The 24682-nt window shown below is 34.6% G+C and overlaps 1 protein-coding gene across 17 annotated transcripts in view; it reads right to left on the bottom strand.

The window, feature by feature from the left end:
- EYA3 (EYA transcriptional coactivator and phosphatase 3) overlaps positions 1-24682 on the bottom strand; it is a 100196-nt gene that overhangs the window by 67885 nt on the left and 7629 nt on the right. For 12 of the 17 annotated variants that reach the window (XM_070260636.1, XM_001500462.7, XM_005607290.4 and 9 more), the window contains one exon: positions 2891-2991. In XM_070260636.1, the coding sequence (XP_070116737.1) occupies positions 2891-2923 (33 nt within the window). In that variant the 5' untranslated portion in view covers positions 2924-2991. Of the gene's footprint in view, positions 1-2890; positions 2992-8119; positions 8212-24682 lie in introns of all 17 variants that reach the window. The other 5 variants (XM_070260633.1, XM_005607288.4, XM_070260631.1 and 2 more) reach the window with 1 other exon arrangement.

Genomic DNA, 24682 nt, shown 5'->3' with positions numbered 1-24682 from the left:
CGAACTTAACTGCTATGCTACCAGGCCGACTCCCATAAAGGAGTTTAAGTACTTCCAGTTCGCCAGGAATAGTCTTGGTTTATACCTTTTATTCCCAAACCCAGTCTGGTTAGTGCTCCCTTTCACTCTTGAAAAGAGTTCCAGTTTGGACAATAATATGAGCTGATTCAGAGTAATTTAAAAAGATGAAGACTAGGGGAAAAAGAGTGAGTGATTTCAAGGTAAGTGGTGACCATAAGAATCTTTTATTTCTCCCCCAAAAGATTGGCACCTGAACTAACATCTATTGCCAATCTTTTTCTTTTTCCTTCTTCTTCTCCTCAAAGACCCCCCAGTACATAGTTCTTGTTGTAGGTCCTTCTGGTTGTGCTATGTGGGACGCCATCTCAACACGGCCTGATGAGCGATGCCATGTCCGCGCCCAGGATCTGAAGTGGCGAAACCCTGGGTCGCCAAAGTGGAGCGTGTGAACTTTACCACTCGGCCAGGGGGCCGGCCCTGAGAGAACCATTTCTGATTGCAGAGGATTGAGGATTAAGTGGCAATAAGGGAAAGTGAAAGATAGAACCTGAGGCTAGGATTTATGTTGCACTGTAAACAATAACCTGAACTAATTTTAAGACAGAGCAAGTAAGTAGTAGAGAAACAAGAGAGGAATCATTCAATAAGGAAGAGACAAGAAGATTAACATAATACCAGTAATAATGCCCATGACTAACACTTCTCTCTACATTCACTTAACAGTAGGGTTAAAAATCTTTACTTATTATCATCAACTTGAGATAGGATCACTCTTTCCACTCTAATATTTGATCTCTACTACAGTCTGTGAAAACTTGTTTTTCTCCTCAAAGTCTGATGTTTACTCTTCCTATTCTAATTACTTTTAACAGTTAATAAGTATTCTGTATTTTCTTAGGTTCTGTAATTGTCTATTTGGCATCTATTAATCACAGGGCCAAACTAAGAGCTAAAATTGTTTACATCGACCCCACAATCCAGTGCCCATTCTCTGCACCACCTCCTTTATCTAATTCTCACACACCAAGTCAGTATTTCTCCTGCTCTAAATCAACCCAGGGCCACATCCCAGACACTTAATAAGAGCTCCTATACCCCAAAACCCCCTGAAATCATTCAAACTAGCCAAACCTAAATTGTTTACCCTGGCTTGCCTTGCTTCATCTCGCCTTGCCTGCGGAAACCCCAATAAAGGCCATGGCCAGTACATTCCCCTAGCTCCTTACTGCCTCCTGACCAAAATTGGTGCTTCCCCTGTGGCCCTAGGTGGCATGCCGTGCCTCTCATTTCTAAGGCAACTGTAAGTAACATTAAACTTAACATAAATTCAATGGCACTGACCACTCTGTATTGCTACTCAGTCACCTTTAAAAATTAAGACCCAGACACAAATCAACAAGGAAATGATGTCCCATGATAATCACCACTTATAGTCAGCAGAAAATTTGTTTTTAAAGTGCTTTAATTTCTCACCTTCCTCTGAAGTAACAATCAAGTTTTACACGTCACATTACAGAAATTGAATAAAACGGCAAGGAAATGAAGCAGAGCAGAAAAGATGACTCGCCAGCAGGTCAGCCTCACAATTCTTATTACCTTAAGTAGGAAAGGAGTAACTAACAATACCCATTTCAACAGTATGTTGGCACTTACATAAGTCTTTTGAAACTATGACTAGACCTCTGTCTTACATTAGAAACTCAATGACATAGTTTTCCTTGGTACATTTAGTGTCTCTAATTCAACTATTTGTTCTTATAGTGTATAGCCCAGATACGCTGCTAAGGATGATTTTTAACCCTACCACTTCCCTGATTATTAAAGTCCCACCAGGGATCAGGGATGATACTTCAGTGTTTCAAAAGGTTGTTTTAACAGTTGCTTACATCTTCCTAGTTTTAAACTTAGTAAGAGGACTAAAAGAATAATGGCAAAATAATCATCAGTATGCATTTCTCAACATAAAGAAAAATATTAAAAATATATTAAAGGACTTAATTATTTAAATAGAAGCTAGTGTCCATCCTTCTGTGATATAAGAATACATCTAGAACATGAAAAACATACCCTATTACCTGCTTTCAAAGTTCACACTTTCTAGGTTGGGTTTTCATAAAGAAAAATAAACATGTACCACTCTATATTCTCTCTTAAAATAAATGCAAGAGGCTCACTCAGGATAGCAAACTGAATCAGTATTTATCTAACTTCAGATAAAGAAACTCAAGACAAAAGGAAAAGACCCTTTAACAGAAAAGTATCTTAAAAGAACGATTATTATTGCTTTTCTTTTTTAAATGCCAAGGATCAAAAAACACTTACACAAAAAACCAAAAGGTAGCCATGGCAAGGCAATAAATCCGTATCACTTGGGGACATTGAAATGATTTTATTTATTTACATTAAATATTTAAAAGAAATTAAAAATTCAACTAGGATCTTACCTGTTTTTAAGAATTAGCTAGTGGTCAAATTATACTTTCTTCAACTACTACTACTTTTTAAAAAATTAAGTCAGGGAAATTTAGGTAAAGATAAATTTAAATTTTTTGGCAGAAATGATGTATACTGTTTGGTAAAGAGATATCCTCTTTTATTTTCTAAAAACTGTAAGAATAGCCAGTGATTTTTTTAAATGACATTTCCAAATACAATACTTAATTTGTAATGCTGAATTTCCTAAGCATGAAGTTAGCAAAATATGAATTTAAGAACATATAACATTGTTTTCTTAAAAGGAAAGTATTAAGGAGTCTTTTCCTTATTTTTCTTTCTAATCTGAAATCTGTAGTATAACTGAATAATATTTAAAATCTCTTAAGATTAGCTTTTCTACAATCAACTTTAAATTGTTAAAGGAAATACTCACTGGTTGCTCTGGTAAATCCTGCTCTTCTTCCATGAGGACCAATATTTCTGTATTATGCTTATGTGACTGGATTTCAAGCGTCTCTCAGCAGTCTTCACAGTCTGTTTAAAAAAGAGGGAGGATTTAAAGCTTTATGTACTCTTAAAGCATTATCATTGAGGCCATCAGAGAATAAGTTTTTAATCTTTTGCTACCTCAAGCTTTCCACGTGAGTCCCAATCTCAAAATCTCAAACTTGCACGTGGCTTTTCAAAATTGACATGCTACACCAATTCAAGACCAGGTATACACGATGACTTTTATAATATCTTGCAAAAGCCAACACATGAAACCACTTCTGCTGTACTTAAAACATGGTTACTATAGTGCCTAATGCATTAAACATTTTATAATAACAGCCATGTGCAGATAACTAAAACAATTATTTTTAAGGATTAGAGTTGCATTCAAAAAATGATAATAACTAGCCTAGCAAGTCAGTAAGTTATGATAACATCTAACCTGCTTTAATGTGGAACGTTTACATAACTGTTAACACAGACACACAGAATCACTTTAAATAGGACAAACTGGAAAATCAATTAAATACTTTCATGATCAACAATCTGTATATATATGTAATCAACTTAAAGGAAAACAATTCTTCTAGACCTATTTTAATAATGCAAATAAATAAGTAAAGTAAAACCCTGAATTTCAGAATTAAGGAAAAAATAATCATATAAAGCTAGGAGCCAATTTTATTCTGAAATAACGAGCTCCACTAAATATACTGCCTAGTCAACTATTTAAGCAAAATCCTTACCTTCTCAGACCCTGCTCTTCCTGTCCTGACCCTCAAACTAAAGAGGAAAAAAGAAAAATAGGACTCTAAGCCCCACATTTACTGGTAAAAACATCTTACTGTGCCCTGCAGGCAAGAGAGACACATTAGAAAACTAAATACATTATAAAATGAAAAATTCTATTTGTATTTAACAAAAATGAATCTAGTATGTCTCCGGAACAGATGTGATGGCTTATGCTTTTAACTAAGGTCACACTTGTTTGCACTTCTTCTACCAACCACGGTAACCAACTCAACATATAAAGCTAAAGCAAGTATAAATCTTATTAAAGAGGTAATGAAAATAGACAACATGAAAAGGGAAATGAAAAACTTCAGTTGTGCCAATACACCACCACTCCACTTCTATTGCTTCTACTACTCTATCTTGGTGTAATACAACCAACTTTATTTTAGAGCCACACTCCAGAATGAGAAAAGGAGAGAGAACACGTGTAAGGGATACAATTAGATGCAAAACTGTCCAACTCTGACACAGCTTTACTCCCTGCCCTGATCTAGAATGTCAAAAGAAAAAAAGGTTTAAAGGTCAGAAGCACTTGATGCTCAATGCACTCACGTGCAGCTCATACACAGAGGCTCAAAAGCTAAGTTCTCATACTACATGACGTCGATAACTAGTGCTGCAGAATTACAAAGCGCAATAACTAAAGCTCACAGGAGCTATCTTCCCTGCACTTGTTTTGTTCTACTCAGAAGAGCATAATCAATGTGACGTGAAACTGACTCATTATTGTGAAAGACGAAACATTTTTATGTTTTACCAGCTTATATCTATTTTAGTTTTAAATTGAAATGTCTTTTCTTTCCTTTATGGGATTTTAATACTGTCTAAATGTACATGATGTGCATATGTGATTTCATCCTAAAAGAAAGAGCAAAGTAGGGCCAAATCACTGGAGAAATGTAATGCGTTTAATACCTCATCTGTTAAATTTTTGTGTGACCTGCTCTGACCTAAACAAAAAATGATAACACTCCATGTTTTACTTAATGAAAGGCCATAACTGTAACAACTGCAATCATTAATTAGCAGATTCTCGGCAAGGGAGAGGGAGGGAAATTCCTTCTCATGGGGGAAGGGTTATAAATCTATCTCTGAGCAAGAGGAAGGTTAAGGAAAATTGTAAATAAGGAAAAAAAGGGTACTCAATAATGTGCTTTAATTTTGTTTTAAATACAATAACTAATTTGTTGTAAAAATGTGAACAACATTAAAGGAGAACATAGATTTTTTAAACGTTAAGAAGTACTACTCTTAATAGTGGGCAAATAAATCCTCAAGCCCTACAAAACTAAATGTTAAAGTCTTGAATTTTGTTTTTTAGAAATATGGTAATATTACAGTGATTTTATAATGGAAAGGGACAAATTTTCTATTTTCCTTGAAATAAATTCTAGAGAAAGTTGCAAGAAAACCTTTAAGGAAAAAATTGGAAGACATTCCTTTCTACCTCTCCTATTTCTTCTTCTTCAAAAATAAGCATCCTTTGTTGTTTCTGTCTTAAAAATTATCTTTATTTCCTCAGCTTTTCAATTTAGAGCAATAAAAGGGGCACAGATGATCTCTCTATTTAGAAAAATAATTTTAAAATCAAGTAACTGGTCAATGACCACCAATAATTTTGATCATTTTAAAACAAATAAAACAATCTACAAGGAATTTATTACAGAATCTTCCAGGACTCTATTGGCAATATGTGGTATGTCTGAAGTTTGCAAACATACATTTTGTTACATTTGTGTATAAAATATATTAATAATGACTATAAATTATGTAATTCCATCACAACACGCATCTAAGATACTACTTTACATCAGTACAGTATTCTTCCTTCCTTCCAATAATCTGTAATCTGAAAGAACTGAAATATAAAAACATACTAAATATAAGGATGCAAGTATTTATCACATTCCTAGCATTTATCAATGTGCTAAATCTTTTAATATTAAGATCTAACACCACTTTCTACAAGTGGCACAAGCTTACACACGTCACATTTACTAGCAAACAGATAAGGTGTTATATAGTACACACAGTGCTTCAATACTTGACAATAAAAAAAGTACAGAATTACCATACAAATCTTAGTATTCTCATTTCCATGTATTAGGTTCTAGAGTTTGTGATTTTTTTAACCATTAATGTAACTTGACATTATTCCACATTCAATGAGATTCATTTTTTAAAATATCCAATAATATAATGGCTTAACATAGACGTGGGAAGTGAATTCTTTATGTAATTTAAATGAATATAATTACAACTTAGTCAAACAGCCGATGAAATTACAAAACACACTCTGAGTTAATCTTTTAAGTACCTTTAAGGCATTCGGATAGTAATGTCTTTTCACAATTTCCTAGTTTTAATTCTTACTATTGGTTTCTAAATACAGTTGTTTTATCATCCTTTTTGGAAAGAGTGTGTCAGTATCTATAAGCCCTAGTGGACAGAAATCTGGGAAAACATACAATTGAGAACAGAAATAGTATTTCCTAAGATTCCACATTTCCCTATTTGCAAATTCTGATAATAAAAAAATAGGAACTTTGGTTTGGTTCAAAAAGGTTACACAAGGGCCAGCCCAGGTGGCCTAATGGTTAAGTTCTGCATGGTCCACCTGGGCAGCCCAGGTTCGGTTCCTGGGCATGGAACTACACTACTCATCTGTCAGTGGCCATGCTGTCGCAGTGGCTCAAGTACAAAAAAAGCAAGATTGGCAATAGATGTTAGCTCAGGTGAATCTTCCTCAGAAAAAAAGAAAGAAAGAAAGAAAAAGTCACACGACTTTAAATATTGTGATTTCACCTGCTCATAAATAAAGCAAGATCCTTTTGTAATATGGCAGCCATAATTTTTATTTTTAATCCTTCGAAGTTAGAAGGGAAATAATTAGTAACAAATATTTTATTTCAAAATTCTAATTAGATTTCTACCTCATAATTTCTGTTTTTCTGTTTTGTACCAAATTCAACATACTATATACCCTGTAATTGCAAATGGCTACAAGCAAGAATTTAGGTTACTTTAATGTGTTATTATAGCTCTTAAGTATAGGAAGGGAAATAAAAATATATTTAAACATATTTTAACATATGCTAAATAACATACGATTTATAACATACAATTATAATATATAACTACTATAATTATAAAATAATTTAATATTTTAATGTATAAATATACATTAAAATATGTTTTGCATATGCGCATATATAAAAGATATATATTTTTTAATGCAGAGAATAAAGGTCAAATTGTTTTCAATGAAGACAAAGTACATATCACTCTTAATTTACAACATCAAGAGAAGTGTCTAGATAGAGCGACAGTCTGATTAGAGGTCCTAGAAGGGGAACTTGCACGTGGCTAAGTGTGCACAGAGATATTCAGAGGTTAACTGAATGTCTTTGATACAGTTCTAAGTAGAAAACAGCTCAAAAATTTGATCAACGACTACACTGTATTTTAAGAAATCTATTTACTACCCCTTCCAAAGCCTTTTATATATATATATATATATATATATATATATATATATATATATATGTTTTAGAGCACACCAAAGAAAAGGCTACAGAAGCTTTCCTGGGAAAATTCTTCCCAAAATTAAATATATCTCCGCAAAAACAGTTATAAACAAAAGTAGTCTGAAGAAGTATCAAAACAGTGGTGGATCATCACTTAAGATTTTTATTAATATGTGTATTACTTCAGGATTTAAAAGAAGTAGGTAATCAGCAAATGTTTACCATATCCTCAAATATAATTATGCATATACCTTGAAACGAAAACAAAAAGCAAAATACCCTCTTCTAATGGCTTTAAGATGATTGCTTTAAATACTGTCACTCGACAATAACTGATCTATTCTAAAGAGGATCTATCAATGAACTCGGAAACAACTGTCCTAACACCCAAAGTACCAAACATAAAGCCTAAAGATATCTCTTTAAAATACATTCTAATTTATAAACTATAAAGCCTTATAAGGCAAAATCAGAAAAGATGCCAGGAAAAATGGTTCCAAAACATAAGAAAACATTTCCGTGGTCTCTTGCAGAACAGTGCTTTTTGGCAGTAAGGCGTTGGTGGGGATGATACTGAGTAGTAATTTAGGCTTCATAATCCATAGAATATATACAGTAGGTTTGAAATAAGAAGTAAACAAAGGTTTATTCCAATATCTACAAGTTTCTTACTGAAAATTAGGCAAAAATAACCAAGAATATCTTGGAGAAAAGGAGAATAATACAGGCAATTAAGGAAGATCCGCCCCACACCAGTCTTTAAAACCAATTATAGTGGGAAGGGCAAGAGGACAATCACTTACAGAGCACATATAATACACCAAGGATTTTTACATTTGTTGTCTTACCTAATTTTATCTCCACACTATCCTAAGACACAGATGGTACATCCTCATACTATGGACAAGGCAACTGGGATTCAGAGATTTAAATAATTTGCCTGAGAAGAACAGCAATAACATTTTAGGTTAAAGTATAAATATATCAAATAAAGAGACTAGAGGATAGTAGTGATGGCTGCACAACACTGTCAATGGAATTCATGCCACTGAATGGTATACTTAAAAACAGCTAAAACAGTTAATTCTGTTATGCATATTTACCACAATAAAAAAATATAGAAAGACCCATGAGACTAGAAATACCAAAACAATGATCGAATCTAAAAAGTGGCTTATTAGTGAAGAAAAATCAACATTTAAAAAATATTGTCAGAAAAATTGAATATCAATGTGGAGAAAAACATATCTACATCATACATTATGATTTATTCTCAATATATGAGGAACTAAGCATTTAAGAAATTTTGGAGAAAACAGACTAGCATATGTATCTCATCTGTGGAAAAGAGATAAAATATTGAGCAACAGAAGAAAGCGTTAAGCAACAAATCGACAGATTGGGTTATATAAAATACACTTTCATGCAATGAGAAATAAATCTAAGATTAAAAGGATATGACAAATGGAAGCAATATCTGCAGTAATTGTGACAGATAAAGCTTAACGTCTACAATATAAACTCAACCAATTCAGCATTTACTGATCATCTGTTATGTGGCAAACAATGACTGACATATACATCCATCAAAGGATACAAATAGATCATTTAAGTAACCACCACGATCAAATCAGCACTTGGGAAAAGATTCTCACTACTAACTGAATAATTTTAATATTTATAAGATACCACTTCATATCTATTTAACTACCAAAAATAAATCTAAACAACAAAACCTAAAGTAATCTGGGCTACAAGATGATAAGAATATTCAGGCACAGCTGTAAAATCGTATATACCTTTAGACTATTCTCTGAAGAGAGGTCATAAAATTGTCCATGGCCTGAACAATTTTTCTTAGCTTTTTTCCCCCTTAAATTAAAGAGGGGTAAAAAGATAACTCTATTTTAAAAAAGAGAGTAAGTTTCTTGTTCACAGAAATGAAAAAATAGAAATAATCAACATGTGGAGAATAGTTTACCTGTGCTGTAATTCTACCATTGAACATTCTATACTAAAATGGAAACTGTAACCAAACTATTTCAATATAAGCTCACTTAAAGGTGAAAAAACTTAAGACTTTACATTAATTATAGCATAATAATAATAGCTTAAATATAATTTAAGAATCAAAAGCAGATACAAAGGGATACAATGTTGGATGTTTTAAGGTTTGCATAGTAAAATGTTTAAGTAGATTATTTTAAAAACCCTTCTACAAAAAGGTTCCTCAAGACATTAAGCTAAAATTGAGCATAAATTCTACATTGTTGCCCCACCCTTCTTCCTCAGAAAAAAATTTCAACTTTGAAGGAAAAGCAATTTAAATTGCAGTGATCCTCCCTCACCCCCAAATCTTAAAGAAGTTCATGGCAACACTACAGGCAGGAAAAATTCATTTAATTTTCTTGCTGTGTTATTTCTTTCATAAGAAGTTAGACCCTGCAAACAAACCCAGGGTTGCTACATTTTATGGTTCTGAGCAAAAGCACCAAACTTCCAACAGTGAAAGAATTTGACATCAGAAGACATGTCACATTTAGCTTTACCATTTTGGACAGAAATTACTCACTCTAGGAATGCAAGAAAACACATAACATAAGATGCTACAAGGAATAAAGAATATTAGATTATTAGCGGTAATCCTTATTTTAGGGTTAAATAAACCAAAACCAAAGAGGTGAAGGCAGTGCCTCATGAAGTCTTCAAGCAGCAGAACCAGTAGTGGAACCTAAGACTCTCAACTCCCTCATCTGAAGCTTTTTTTCCCTTCACGTAGAATTGAGCATATGACTCTCCCTTTTAAAATTACATTCCTAATGTTACCTTAGGCTATTTATTCCTTTTTCTTCATTAAATCTCTATTCTGTTACTTTACTTTGACCTCATGGTATAGTAGCATACTCTTAAAGTTTTAAGGTGTTTTCAATTTATAAACTCAAAATTTCTTTTTCAATGTGTTTACTGGCACTTTAAGGACCTCCTAAAAATCCTAAAATGAGATTTTTTTATGCTACTTTTTAACTTCTTATATAGTCTAGCAAAAATAACAATTTCACTTCTTTGCAACCATAAGTTTTAAATTTATAATGTACAGATTCTGATCTACTCTTAATGAAAAGGGTAATTTTAATTACAAGGTATATGAAAATAAATTTTTACCATTTCTAGTCAGAGATAAGCATCATGGTTTTAGAAAAACATCTCCCAACCTACTAAAACCTCAACATTACTAGTGAAGGAGTTCCCTGCTTCATTATTACTTAATAGTTAAGAATTCTTCAAAACTACTCCTCTGATGTCTACTGTGGTCTGTAAATCGGGCAGTCAACAATTCTGTTAAAACTAATTTTCCTTTGGTCCTAAGATTCTTGTAGAATCTCGATCCTAAATTCCACAATGACAGAGACTACCTTCTTCTCTTTAGTACCTGATAGCACATACTAGGTATTCAATAAATATTTGTTCAATCAAGCACAACTTCTAGGCTCTTGATTTCTCTAAATGTTTACTTAAAACCAGTTCATTAAGAACCTTCAAAATACTTAGAGGCAGAAAAAAACTGAAATCTTCACTTTCCCCATTTCTTACCAGAGATGCCTAAATCACAACTTTAATTCTTCACAAGGTTTTGTTAACTGATTTGAGGAACATCATTTTGAAGTCTGTGCTAACTAACAAGTTTGCTTCAAATAAAAACAAGAAATGATATACTTTAAATCAAATTTTAATACCACATCTATAACAAGAGATCACAGCACAGGTACTACTTACTTAGAGGTTAGGAGCCCTTAGGTTTCTCTCCCTTAATAGGCTAAAGTTTTAAGTTAAAAAAAAAGACAAGAAAAAGAAAGAAAGAAAGAGAAGGAGGGAGGGAGGAGGTAAGGAAAGAGAGGAATACCCTTCCCCAAATACATATATACACAGCTATCATGAAATAGATTTTTGGCGAAAGACGGGTCCACATCCTAATTCGCAGAACCAGTGAAAGTTACCTTATTTGGAAAAAAGAGTCTTTGCAACTGTAATTAAATTAAGTAATTTGAGATTGTCCTGGATTATTTGGGTAGGCCATAAACGCCATTTGAAGTGTCCTTATAAAAGAAAGGCAGAGAGAAATTTAACACACACACTGAGGAGAAGGCAATAGGAATTGGAGGAGACTGAAGTGATATGGCCAAAGATGCCAGCAGCCACCAGAAGTTGGAAGATGCAAGGAACGGAATCTCTCCCTACAGCCCGTGGAGGGAGTGCAGCCCTGCAAACTCCTTGAATTCAGACTTCTGGCCTCCAAAACCGTGAGCGAATAAATTTCTGTTGTTTAAGCCTCCCAACTGGTGGTAATTTATTACGGCAACATAGGAAACCACTACAAATAGCAAAAAGTTTATTTTTTTGTTGTTAGTTTTTGCTATTACCTCTTGCTTGGGTTTGTTGACGATCTGGCCACTGAATGAAACACACAACTTGAAAACAAAGGTGGGGAATGAAGAAAAGTATGTAAATAAGACAACAGAACATGATTACATACACAGTTGCAAAAATGCTTCCAATGATTAAGAAAAATAGGGTGAGCATAAAACACTCAAAAACTTTCCAAATAGTTGAACAGTTTGCCTAATAGAACCGTTACACAACTACAAAGTTAGCATTCTCCTGCTTTCACTCTGGGCCAAACTCTAAATTTATAGTGGAAGAAATCCCAGGGTAACATGGTAACACTGGCGGTCCCAGGTGTTTCACGGATCTTGAGAAGCCTTACTGATCCCTCTAATGCCTTGAGAACAAACTCAAGTACTAGTATCTATAAAATAGCCCTTAAAATCAGCATACAATCACTATACTGTTTGATGTGTTCTTGAAAAAAAATTTACTGCTAGATTTAAACCTGAAAGATACACCAGTTCTCCTTTCCAGTTGATTTTAACTAACAATTTTAGACAAACTACGCCTCATGATTGAGGCTCATATGTTTCTATTTTGACTGTAGTTTTCCTACTTTGTATTTCTCTCATGAAGTCATTTTGTGATATCTATAGAGTAGTATCCATAAAAGCATTTACTAAACATTTAACTTTAAATTTTGTAACACTGTGCTAAGCACTGTGTCAAGAATATTAATAAAGAGATCACAGGATGGTACTGCATAATCAGAAATTTTTGTCATCAGAAAAATGTGACTTTTCTAGCTCAGCAAATGACTTTTTTTTTTTTTCCGCACGTATTTCTTTCTTTGGGGCTTTCTTTTTTGTAAATCTTGAATAGAGCCCTAAAATTCTTCTCAAACACAAAATATTCATAGAATATCTGAAACCACAAGAAAAACACTAAAATAGAATACAGGGTAGAAAATGCCAGGTATTAAAGACATATTCTTAAAGAAATCATAATTAGTGTGTTTTGGTTGCTGTCCATCAAAAATTCACATCAGTGTTGAAAATGCCATTTAACTAAACACTAAAATGTATAGCTCAAACAGAACAAAAATAGAAAGGCTTAGATAATTTTACCAATATAAGCTGTTAATGCTAACTTCAAGCAACAAAGTAAAAGAGAAGAGTAAATTTTAACAACTTATTCTTTTTCTTGATAAAGACTTAATTGAAATAATTTTCCCAGAGGCTCTTGTATTAATTTCTGGTTGGTCTAAAATGAAGGGATCAAATCTAAAGAGGCCAGTGGTCTCAAACTTTGGAATCTCTGAATGCAACTCAAAAAGGACGATACACAAATTAAACCCATCCACCAAAAGAAAAGTAAATGACATGTATAGGATTTTGGGATAGATAGGAACTGAAAAAAATATTCCTGCAATAAACAGAAGCAAGACTGATAGCAGTATCTTATAAATTGGTTATGACATGTTAGAGCCAGAAATAAAAATTAAAATAAAGTTATACTAAATGCAATGTGGTATCCTGGATTGGATCCTGGAATACAAAAAGGACATTAGTGAAAAAAAGTGAAATCTGAACAAAGTCTGGAGTTAAGTTAATAGTAATATACCAATGTTAGGTTTTTTAGTTGCACACATGTACCATAGTTATGTAAGACATTAACAAGAGGGGAAGCTGGGTGAGGGGTAAGTGGGAACTTTCTGTACTAGCTTTGAAACACTTTCGGAAATCTATTCCAGAATATTATTATACCATTCCAAAATTAAAGTTATTCCTAAATAAAAAGTTCATCTTAAAAAATGAGATATCATTACACACTAGAATAGCTAAAATAAACAAAAGAAAACTGACCACACCAACTGGTAACAAAGATGCAGAGCAACTAGAACTCTCATACATTGCTGGCATGAATACAAAAAGGTACAATACAGCCATTGTGAAAAACAGTTTGGCAGTTTCTTACAAAGCTAAACATACACTTACCATATGACCCAGCAATCCCACTCTGAAATATCTACCTAAGTGAAATGAAAACTTATGTTCACACAAAAACCTGTACATGAATATGTACAGTGGCTTTTTTCATATATACACCCAAGACTGGAAACTCAAACGTCCTTCAAACTAGTAAATGGATAAGCAAACTGTTGTACATCTCTACAATGGAATACTGTCCAGCAATTCACAGAATAACCTGGATGAATCTCAAATGCATTATGTTAAGTGGAAGAAGGTAGGCTCAAAAGTCTACATATTGTCTAATTCCGTTTATATGACATTCTTTATATAACTATAAGAACAGAAAACAGATCAGTGGTTGCTAGGTGCTGGGGACGGGGAAAGGGATTGGCTACACACTGGCACAAGGGAACTTTATGGAGATAATGGAACTGTTCTATATCTTGAATGTGTTGGTAGTTACATGATTGTATGTATTTGTAAAACTCACAGAACTATATACACTTAAAAGGATAAATTTACTGTATGTAAATTATATCTCAAAAAATTATAATAGGATCTGTTTAGATTTTTAGAAAGAAAATTAATCATATATGAAGTTGAATAAAATAATTGAAGTTGACTGTAATATAAACAAACAAAATTATAAAGTGTTAGATCAACAAAGTTTATTTGTACAGAGATTTGAAATGTTGGCTAATAAAATTATAAACATAATTGGATCAACAGATTATTTATGAATACAGAGATCTGAAATGTTGGCTATGTTACTTGATATCATCGTAACAGAAGAGTTTTCCATTAGACAGATGACTTAAATAAGGTCAAATTGTATAAATTCTTATTTTTTATTTTAAATTCAACTACCTTCAGACAGACACTCTTTCCCTACCTAACTGGAGTGGTGGAAGAATTCTACCCCTATGCTAAGCCACTTAAAGGTAGATCTCTACAATATACAATCATCCAGAAGCAATTACACCTAAAATAGAAGCCAATATTCATTGAAAGATGGAAAAACAGAAAGAAGAAAGAAAGAAAACTTCAGAGACAGGCAATGAACCATATAAAAGATCTCTGCAAAACAAATATACAGTTATCAAGCCAGAAGAATTACTCTACAGCAAAATACTTTGCAAAACCCAATGATATCATGAAAACATGTATCTGACAAAAACAAAGAGAAAAAAAATCCCAAAGAGAATTCTGTAGATTAAGTTTTCAAAGAGAAAAGTCACAGAAAGGTCCACATTATTCACTGGAGTATCATTATGGATGTTAACATTGAACAGAATGATCTTCTTTAAAAAATATTTAAAGGGCTTATAGGCATAATACTAAAAGGGTGCAAAAACGTGTTAAGCAAGATTATGAGACAGATGGTTTCTAAGTTTGTGATCATGTGCATGGTGATGGACTGTAATTCATCTTTGGGTGGTGAACATGATGTAATCTACACAGAAATCAAAATATATAACAATGTACACCTGAAATTTATGTAATGTTATAAACCAAGGTTGCCGCAATAAAAAAATTTAAATTAAATTTAAAAAAGAAGTTTGTGATCAAGTTTTTATAAAGTCAATCATTCTAAATCACTACAGGACTGTGCTATTTAACGAGGCAAATTAGTACAAGGGAAAGAGATGGGATTCAGAGTCAAAAGGATTCAGCTCTGTCACCTACCAGCTATAAGACCTTGGCCAAGACAGTTTTAATTTCTCTTATAAATATAGATTCATCTTAAAATTCAATTAATGAATATTTAGAAGAGTCTAATACAATGCACATGCCTGACACAGAGACTAGGTACCCCCAAAATGTTAGTCCCCTTTGCATTCATAAGCGTCTTGCTATGCACTGAAAGTAGAATAAATGAATAATGCAGGACCATTTCCATAAGGCATTCATAGTCCAGTGGATTTCTTAGGCATGACACCAAAGCAAATCCATAAAAGTAGAAAACGGATAAATCTGACTTCATCAAAATTAAAAACTTCAATCATTTAATTTGTATTCTGGTTTGTATACCACTGCAAAAATTTTTCTATGTAAGTCATAATTGACTTTTCATTAGTAGTCTTTTCTCAGTCCACATCTTATTTGTATTTTCTGCAGGATCTGATTATGCTGACTGCCCCAACTGTACTATATTCCTTTTGGAGTACCTGAAAATTGCCTTCATCACCCACAAGGGTAAGCCCTTTAGCCCTCACACACACACACACACATACATATATATATTTTTTCTCCTAAGTAGTTCTGCTTCCCTGACGAACCCACACAGATCTGCCTGACTGAAAGAATCCTGACAACCTACTGCAACAATTAATGCCCACTTCCCTGTGACTTACCCAGCACCAAGTGCCATCAATCTTTTAAAATTTTTGCCTAATTCAGTAAGTACATGATCTCAAATAGCATGATTTATTCACTAATTATAAACAAAAACAAGGTTTTCAGATGTTTGACATTTTTTCTTGTAAACTGCCTATTCATTATCTTTTGCCCAATTTTTATGGGGTTGTTGATCATTTTCTTAATATTTGGTGTAAGCTCATTGTAAATTATGGAAATTAGCATTGTCACATACATTTTCTCTCATCTTGTCTTTCGTCTTTTGATTTTGTTTATGGCATATTTTTCCAAATATAAGTTATAATTTTTAGGAAATAAAATTTGTCAATCTTTTTCCTTTGTGCTTCTAGATTTTGTGCCATATTTAGGTTTCCCCAAGCCCAACTCATAAATAATTTCATTCATCCTTCCTTCTATAACTTTTATGGCTTTATTAGATTTGCATATATGCTTAGAGAGGCAAGAACAGCACAGTGATTAAGAGAACCAGACTGCCTAGATTCAAATTCTACCTTCTGCCACTTAACTGCTGTGTGACTCCATGCATCAGTCTCCCAATCAAAAATGGGGGCAATAATAGTATCTATCTCACAAAGTTGTTGGGAGGATTACATGTGTCAATAAACATAAAGATCTTATCATAGTAACCCTGATGCATAATAATTGTTAAGTGATACATGTTATTATTTGTTTGATCTACCAAATGCTTAGCCAGTTGACCTAATATCATTAACTAAATCTTGCCTTTTTCTTCAATGATTTGAAATGCCAATTTTATAATAAACTAAAATTCTTATATATATACAATTTCTAGACTCTTCAGTTTCACTGGTCTATTTGGTACTTCCTCAGAATCCAACTTGAATTATTATAATTTTATAACATGTTGTAGAGGCTTTCTTTTTGTAATTTCACATGGTTTAATACTTGGAAAGGCTAGGCTCTCTTCTTCATTCTCCTTTCTCAGAGTTTATACTTTTCAAATGAACTTCAGAGTAATCTTACCAACTTTTAAAAAATAATATTTTAAAAAATTGAAATTGCATTAAATATATAAATTAATTTAGGGGAAAATGATAAGTTTACAATTTTGAGTTCTAAGAGCACAGTATGTGTTTCCAGTTAATCTTTTTAAAAAAAATCTTAGGCGCTGGCCCCGTGGCCAAGTGGTTAAGTTTGCGCACTCCGCTGCAGGCAGCCCAGTGTTTCGTTGGTTCGAATCCTGGGCGTGGACATGGCACTGCTCATTGAACCACGCTGAGGCGGCGTCGCACATGCCACAACTAGAAGGACCCACAACTAAGAATATACAACTATGTACTGGGGGACTTTGGGGAGAAAAAGGAAAAAAATAAAATCTTTAAAAAAAAAATAGTAGATCTCTCCATTTTATTTATGTTGGTATTTTTTCTTTTGGCTTGTTATATTTTTCATTATATTTTCTAAAGAAGTTACTTTATATAGGAAAGCTGTTGATATTGGTACATTTCTTTTGTAAATTGCCACGTTACCAAAGTCTTATTGTGTCTAATAATGAGAACAGTAAGATTGCTGATTCTTGAGTTTTATGTATATATTTTCTCCTGCGGTATAAAAATAGTTTGCTTCCTCTATCCCCAATATTAACCTCTTTATTTCTTCTTCTTGCCTAACGATATTGACTTATACCTCCACTATAATATTAACAGTGCTAACTGTTGGGAATCCTTTTCTTGTTCCTCACATTAATGAGAATACTTCTAGCATACTACTACTAAGCATGAGATTGATTTTGGTTTGAAATAAGTTTTTTCTTTAATCATGTTAAATAAAAATTCATCAATTTTAATTATACAGGAGAATACTTATCAGGAATGAGTATTAATTTGGTCAAATACTTTTTGGCATCCAAAAAGATGACCATATGGTTTTTCTCTCACATAGTAATATAGCATGTTAATAGATTTTATAATATTGAACCACATATGCATTTATTTCAGAGAGGAAACCCTTGAGTCGTAGAATATTATTTTAATGTACTGTTGAATTCTATTTTCTGGTACTGCATTTAAGATTTTTACATTGATGTTTGTAAGATTCTTCCATAGATTCCTATTTTGTCCTGTCCATGAAGTTCTGGAATCAACATTTCATTTCCTTCCTTAAAAGAGCTGTAAACTTTTCCTTCTTTACCACGCTCTGGAGCAGACAGAATTATCTGTTCCTTGGCTATCTGAAATAACACACCTACAAAAACATGTAGGTCTAAAGGTTTTGTGGAGCAGTCCTTCAATAACTTTATTAATTCCCTTGATCGTTATTGGTCTACTGAATTTCTTTCTTCTAGGATCAAATTTGGTAACATTTTTCTAAAATATCCATTTCATCCAGATTGTCAAGTTTATTTGCACAGGGTCTTACACATACATATGTGTACAGTTATTTCATTCTTTCTTTAGACTGCTGAATTCTGCCATTTAACCTCTCAAACTTCACCCAAATCAATTTACTCTCAATGAACTTCCTGTTGATGAAAATCAGGAATCAGAACCTTCTGGTTGAATAGAGCTGATGAAACACACCCATTTATATCCTCTCTCTCCATAGATCCACTCCATAAAAATAGTAGTAAAGGAATGAAATAGATAAAATATACAACAAAGAAAACAAAAATAGTGTTTTCAGAGGACAAAAGGCTCAACAAATTTTTAGAAGACAGAGAGCAGACAGAGGACTGATATGTGAGTCATTCATTTACTCATTATTTCAAGAAATATTTTATGTACTAGGCATTCATTGTTCTAGGCACTGGAGGTAAAGCACTGTGCAAAAAAGACAGAGTCCCTGTTCTCATTGCGTTTATTTTCTAATCAGAAGGAAGAGACAGATAACAAGTAAATTATTATTCAAGCAGCGGTAAGAAAAATAAAACAGGACAAGGAAATAGAGAAACTAATTCTGTAGAGTTTAGATTCTTTGTCACATGTGGCCACTGAAGTCTCTGCTGTTAGTTTAATAGTCAGCTAATGATTAGACAGAAATTTCCTTAGATGCCTGGAACCAATAATTCTCCCAGTCTGTACTGATGGGCTCTGTATATAACAGCTACCTTTAACCCTCAGCTGGTCAGTTTACAATTCTGCCTTAGCTTCCACTGCCTGTTTGCACAGAGCCTCAACCAGAACTGAGAGTTTAGGGCCTTTTCAGGTCTTTCAGAAACACGCACACAGCCCTAAACAAGTGCACAGCTTTCTGGATTCCCAGAAATATATCAGAGCTTTACAAATCCCCTTATAGATATCTCATTCCCCAGCTATTCCTTTTAAGCTTTTTGATCAGCCCATTTGTTTGCCCCAATTGTTATTCACTGCCACAGGCAGCTGAGATATTCAATAGTTGCCTCTAACTGTTTTCAACGAACACCCTGAGGGGGAAAGGGCTGTCTGTACAGAGTAAGCTCTAAGTCAGGTCAAATACAGTCTTGAGAATGAGGTCTTTCAAGGAACCACAAGACAGGTCAAATAATGACAATTCTCTGAGAATGGGGTTTTGAAGGAGCTATTTCAGACAGGGGGATAATTTCTCTGAGGTGGTAACATTTCAGCAGAGATCTGAATCATGAAAAGGAGAAACCTACAAGATATGAAGCAGGGCTTTCAGAAGGAAACAAGTATAAAGAAATTGAAAGGATAACATCTTGGCACGTCTGAGAAATAGCAGAAAGGCCAAGTGAACAAGGGGTAAGAAATGAGGCCTGAGAAGCAGGCAAGGGCCAGATCACACACAGCCCTGCAGCATACAATACGGAGGTTCGGAAGGCAATAGGTGCTTCAACAAGAGAAGGACATGATTTGATGTATATACGCTAAATACCATGGGGAGAATAGACCATAAGGAAATACACGGTCTCCTCAAACAGATTGTTCAATGTGTTTGGAAAGCATTTCTCTGATCTTTATTCAGGGGACAAACACTAGATCCTCAAAATCGAGAGCAAAGTTCAGGAAACTGACGAATGCTCCCAGCACTCTTCAGTTCTTCTTATGTGCTTACTTGGAGTCTGGGAGATTTCTGAAACTTCTACATACACCTTCAGCTGTGATTTCTTCTCCTAGTTTCTCTATTGATCCAATCTCACTGTTTCCTATCTTTCAGAAATTCACCAGTCTCATCAGCTGATGGCAACCTTTCTTGATTTACTACCTTTTAAAAAACACCTAACATATCTAACATATTCACTCAGAGTCCTTTGTACTCAAGAGTCCTGCCAAAGTAGACACAAATATCCAGCAGACCTACAATCAGCTCACCTCCCTTAAGGCTCTCTTTAAAGTGACCCTTAGAGAGCCTTTTAGCTCTCATAATTCAGGCATCAGCACAAATTACATATCTGTGGCCACAAAAATTCCAACCAACTACACCTTCCCTGCTGCACTTTCTGTGGACAGACAAAAACTATCACCATGCTGGTCAACTCCTTCCATAAATACACAGCTCAGCCAACTGACTGTAGTAAAGTTGGTGAATTCTTCTGGCTACTTTATTTGGGAGGCATGACTAACTAACATATCATGATATTGTCAGCTGTACGAATATTTATAGTAACTTTACACTTAACAGAATACTATCAGAACCTACTGAGAAAGTTTTAAAAATACATTTAGGCTGTACCAATCTTAATAGGAAAAATATTTTACCAGGAATAGATTCTCTAAGAATTGTTTTTACAATTCCTAATATAACTCTTGGAAAATCATCCTTCAAAGTGGTCTATAAAACAGTCTTTAACAAAAATTAACAGAAACTTTTCCCCACAAGCTTCCAATAAAATAGGGAGAGGTTTTCTACAGAAAAAACTCCAAAACCACAGTGAAAAGTATTGAGAAGGAATAAATTAATCTGAATTAGATGTGTCAAAGTGAGGTTAATAATAATCCAATAGTTCTTCTACTATATTCCCTCCTTGGACCTCTCTTCAGTTTTTAGTAACCTGTCAGTCACAAAGCGTAAGAATTTCTCTAATGTGTGGAGATCTAGACTCCACAACTCACAGCCACCAAAATCTTATCTTCATCCTCCTTTAACCTGTGAAGTTAACATTTCTAAAAGAATTACAATTTATTCTGTAGGTGCTATGGTATACTCCAACATGAATAGTCTATAAATGTGTTACTTATACAAAAAATTGTACCCTATTATATCATTCATTTTCTAAAGTCAAAATCTATATATCATCCTACAGATCTATATATCACATCTATATATCAATTAGCTCTCCAGTATTCGGATAAAATTTTTTTTTTAAGATTTTATTTTTTTCCTTTTTCTCCCTAAAGCCCCCCGGTACATAGTTGTATATTCTTAGTTGTGGGTCCTTCTAGCTGTGGCATGTGGGACGCTGCCTCAGCGTGGCTTAATAAGTGGTACCATGTCTGCGCCCAGACCAACCAACGAAACACTGGGCCGCCTGCAGTGGAGCCCGAGAACTTAACCACTCGGCCACAGGGCCGCCCCCTATTTGGATAAAATTTACCTTACACTATACTAACAGAACTAAGTCTTTTGAAATGTATATCTTTAGCTGTCAGAAGAACTATAAAATCTAGGTTCAGTTCTTTTATTAGTGTTTTATTTCTCTGAACTTATTCACTCCTTCAAAAATCCATCAGCCAAAAAACCAGCACCCATTTCAGTGTTGTCATTCAGCACAGAGAGTGAAAAACAGTAAAGCAAGTTTTAACACTTATCTTACCCTTTTCTTTTTTTTAATTTCATTTCATTTATTTATTTATTTTTTGAGGAAGATTAGCCCTGAGCTAACTGCTACCAATCCTCCTCTTTTTGCTGAGGAAGACTGGCCCTGAGCTAAACATCCATGCTCATCTTCCTCTACCTTATACGTGGGACGCCTGCTACAGCATGGTGTGCCAAGTGGTGCCATGTCCGCACAGGAATCCGAACCATCGAACCCCGGGCCTCTGAAGTGGAACTTGCACACCCAACCACTGCACCACCGGGCCAGCCCATATCATACCCTTTTCAACATAATTCATCTCTGTAAGAGGCAACTTTGGCAAGCTTGGAGTATTAACTCAAGCTAGACTACTTAGGTTCGAATCCCAAGTCAGACATTGATGAGTGGGGTTGGAGCTGAGACAAGTTATTTAACTTTCCTGGGCCTCAGGTACTTCAACTGTTTAATGGGAATAATAATAATAGTGTCTTTCTCATAAGCTTGTCATAAGCTTTAAATGAGTTAATATCTGGAGAGCTCTTAGAAAAGTGCCTGGCACGGAGTAAGCATGATAAAACTGTTAACGAAAAATTAAATAAATATCTTGGAAATAATATAAACAGATTCAGAAAAGAAATCTGGTCTTGAGCGACAGTCAATTCATTAACTAGTTCCTCTTAGTTTTTCAAAGGGCAAAATATTAAAATTATTAAGGATAAGGTCCAAATAACAAGAGATTCCTATGAAAGAGTAAACAAGTTGGACCTGTAGTCCTGATACTTTTTGTCACTTGGCTTTGATCCAAATACCCTACATAAGAACTTTTCCTACAAGTCCTCAAAAAAAGCTGTTTCTAAGCTCCTGGGCAATATAACATTGACTGTTAATCACATCCTGTTACTAAGCAAATACGCAGAACTCATCATGGTCACAAACACTTTCAGGAGATCCAACTGTGAGTTGTGAGTTATTAATAGCTAACATTTACGGAATGTTTTTTAAGGGTCAGGCACTGTTCTAAGTACTTTTCATCTATCAACTCATTTACTCCTCTCAATAAGTCTGTAAGATAGGTATTATTTATCATCATCAGCACTTTACAGATGAGAAAACTAAAGTACAGAGAGTAACTTGCCCAAGGTTATATACCTAGTAAGTCACTAACCTGGAATTCAAGCCCAGGCAACCTGGCTTCAAAGCCTGAGGTCTCAAACCACAGCTACGTGCCTCAATATAAAACATCACAGACAGGACTGAGGATTTTAAAAAGTTGACCAAGCTAAAAATGTATGTGGTGCCACACTGCAGTCACCAATAGCCAGAAGTCACAAGCCAAGTAATGAGAAAGATACTACAAAGGCAAGTTTTCTTCTTTATCCTTTCTCGTTCTCATTCTTCTCCCAGGCCTGCCAAGTAAATATGAGTTAATAAAGTGAAATGCTTTAAGTAGTGCCTGGCACATAGAAAGTACTCATCTAAGAGATGGTAGCGGTAAAAATAGTAGATTATGCCTGCTGACCCTGCCTCACTCTAATGGCTATAATATGCTAGGAACTGTTGATATCTCTACTATCTTTTCCCCCTTTGTGATTACAGGAAATGAATCAGGACGACAAATAAATGCAGTCCACTGTACCAAACGCTAAGGATTCTTCAATCATGTTACTTTCACCTGACCATATACACAGGAGCAAACTACTTCACTCCTCAGTTCTCTTTTGTTGGTTTACAAAGAGTGAATTGGGGCCAGAAGAAAGTAGAATAAAGCAGCTTTGTAATCTTTTGAGTAGTTGCCAAGAGCAGAAGCAAAGTTTGTGAAAAGCAACTTAATGGGCCTAAACTTCGACTGTTAGATGGAAACTAGCAAAGGATTCTAACAATAGAATCTCAGCATTTCTTTTTTTTTGAGGAAGATTAGCCCTGAGCTAACTACTGCCAATCCCCCTCTTTTTGCTGAGGAAGACTGGCCCTGAACTAACATCCATGCCCATCTTCCTCTACTTTACACGTGGGACACCTACCACAGCATGGCTTTTGCCAAGCGGTGCCATGTCCGCACCTGGGATCCAAACCAGCGAACCCCAGGCCGCCAAGAAGCGGAACGTGTGAACTTAACTGCTGCGCCACCGGGCCCACCCCTGAATCTCTGCATTTTGACCGAGCATTTTCAATCTCATGATTCTATATTAACGCACTTTTAAAAATGGTGTGCCAGGGCCGGCCCTGTGGCCGAGTGGTTAAGTTCCTGCACTCTGCTATGGCAGCCCAGGGTTTCGTTGGTTCGGATCCTGGGCACGGACATAGCACCACTCATCAGGCACAGTGAGGCGACGTCCCACATGCCACAACTAGAAGGACCCACAACTAAAATATACAACTATGCACTGGGGGGATTTGGGGAGAAAAAGCAGAAAGAAAAAAAAAAAGAAGATGATTGGCAACAGTTGTTAGCTCAGGTGCCAATCTTAAAAAATATATACAAAAATAAATAAATAAATAAATAAATAATAAAATAAAAATGGTGTGCCTAGGGCCAGCCCTGGTGGCCTAGCGGTTAAGTTCAGCACGCTCCACTTTGGTGGCCCATCCCGGGCATGGATCTACACCACTCTGTTAGCACCATGCTGTGCTCGCAGCCCACACTAAAAAATAGAGGAAGACTAGCACAGATATTAGCTCAGGATGAATCTTCTTCAGGGAAAAAAAATGCTGTGCCTTGACACAGTAAAAGAGAGAGATGACAGCAACAATAATCAGGGCAATAGGGTCTCCCTGTCTCAATCATTATGCATAATTATTTAGGTTAAAAGCTGAAGAGAATCAAGACATATTTCAGGAAAAAAACTAGCAAACCCAAATATTTTCAATTCCAAAAAGATAATATTGGAAAAAAAATCTAGCAGTCACTAGAATTTTTCAAAGTGCAGGTACAACACATTAATAGGTTATCATAACAACTTAGTAGAGAACAACAGTTTGTTTTG

The sequence above is a fragment of the Equus caballus genome, chromosome 2 (assembly GCF_041296265.1).
Source record: "Equus caballus isolate H_3958 breed thoroughbred chromosome 2, TB-T2T, whole genome shotgun sequence".
NCBI classification, from domain to species: Eukaryota; Metazoa; Chordata; class Mammalia; order Perissodactyla; family Equidae; genus Equus; species Equus caballus.
This window is presented reverse-complemented; position numbering and strand designations above follow the sequence as displayed.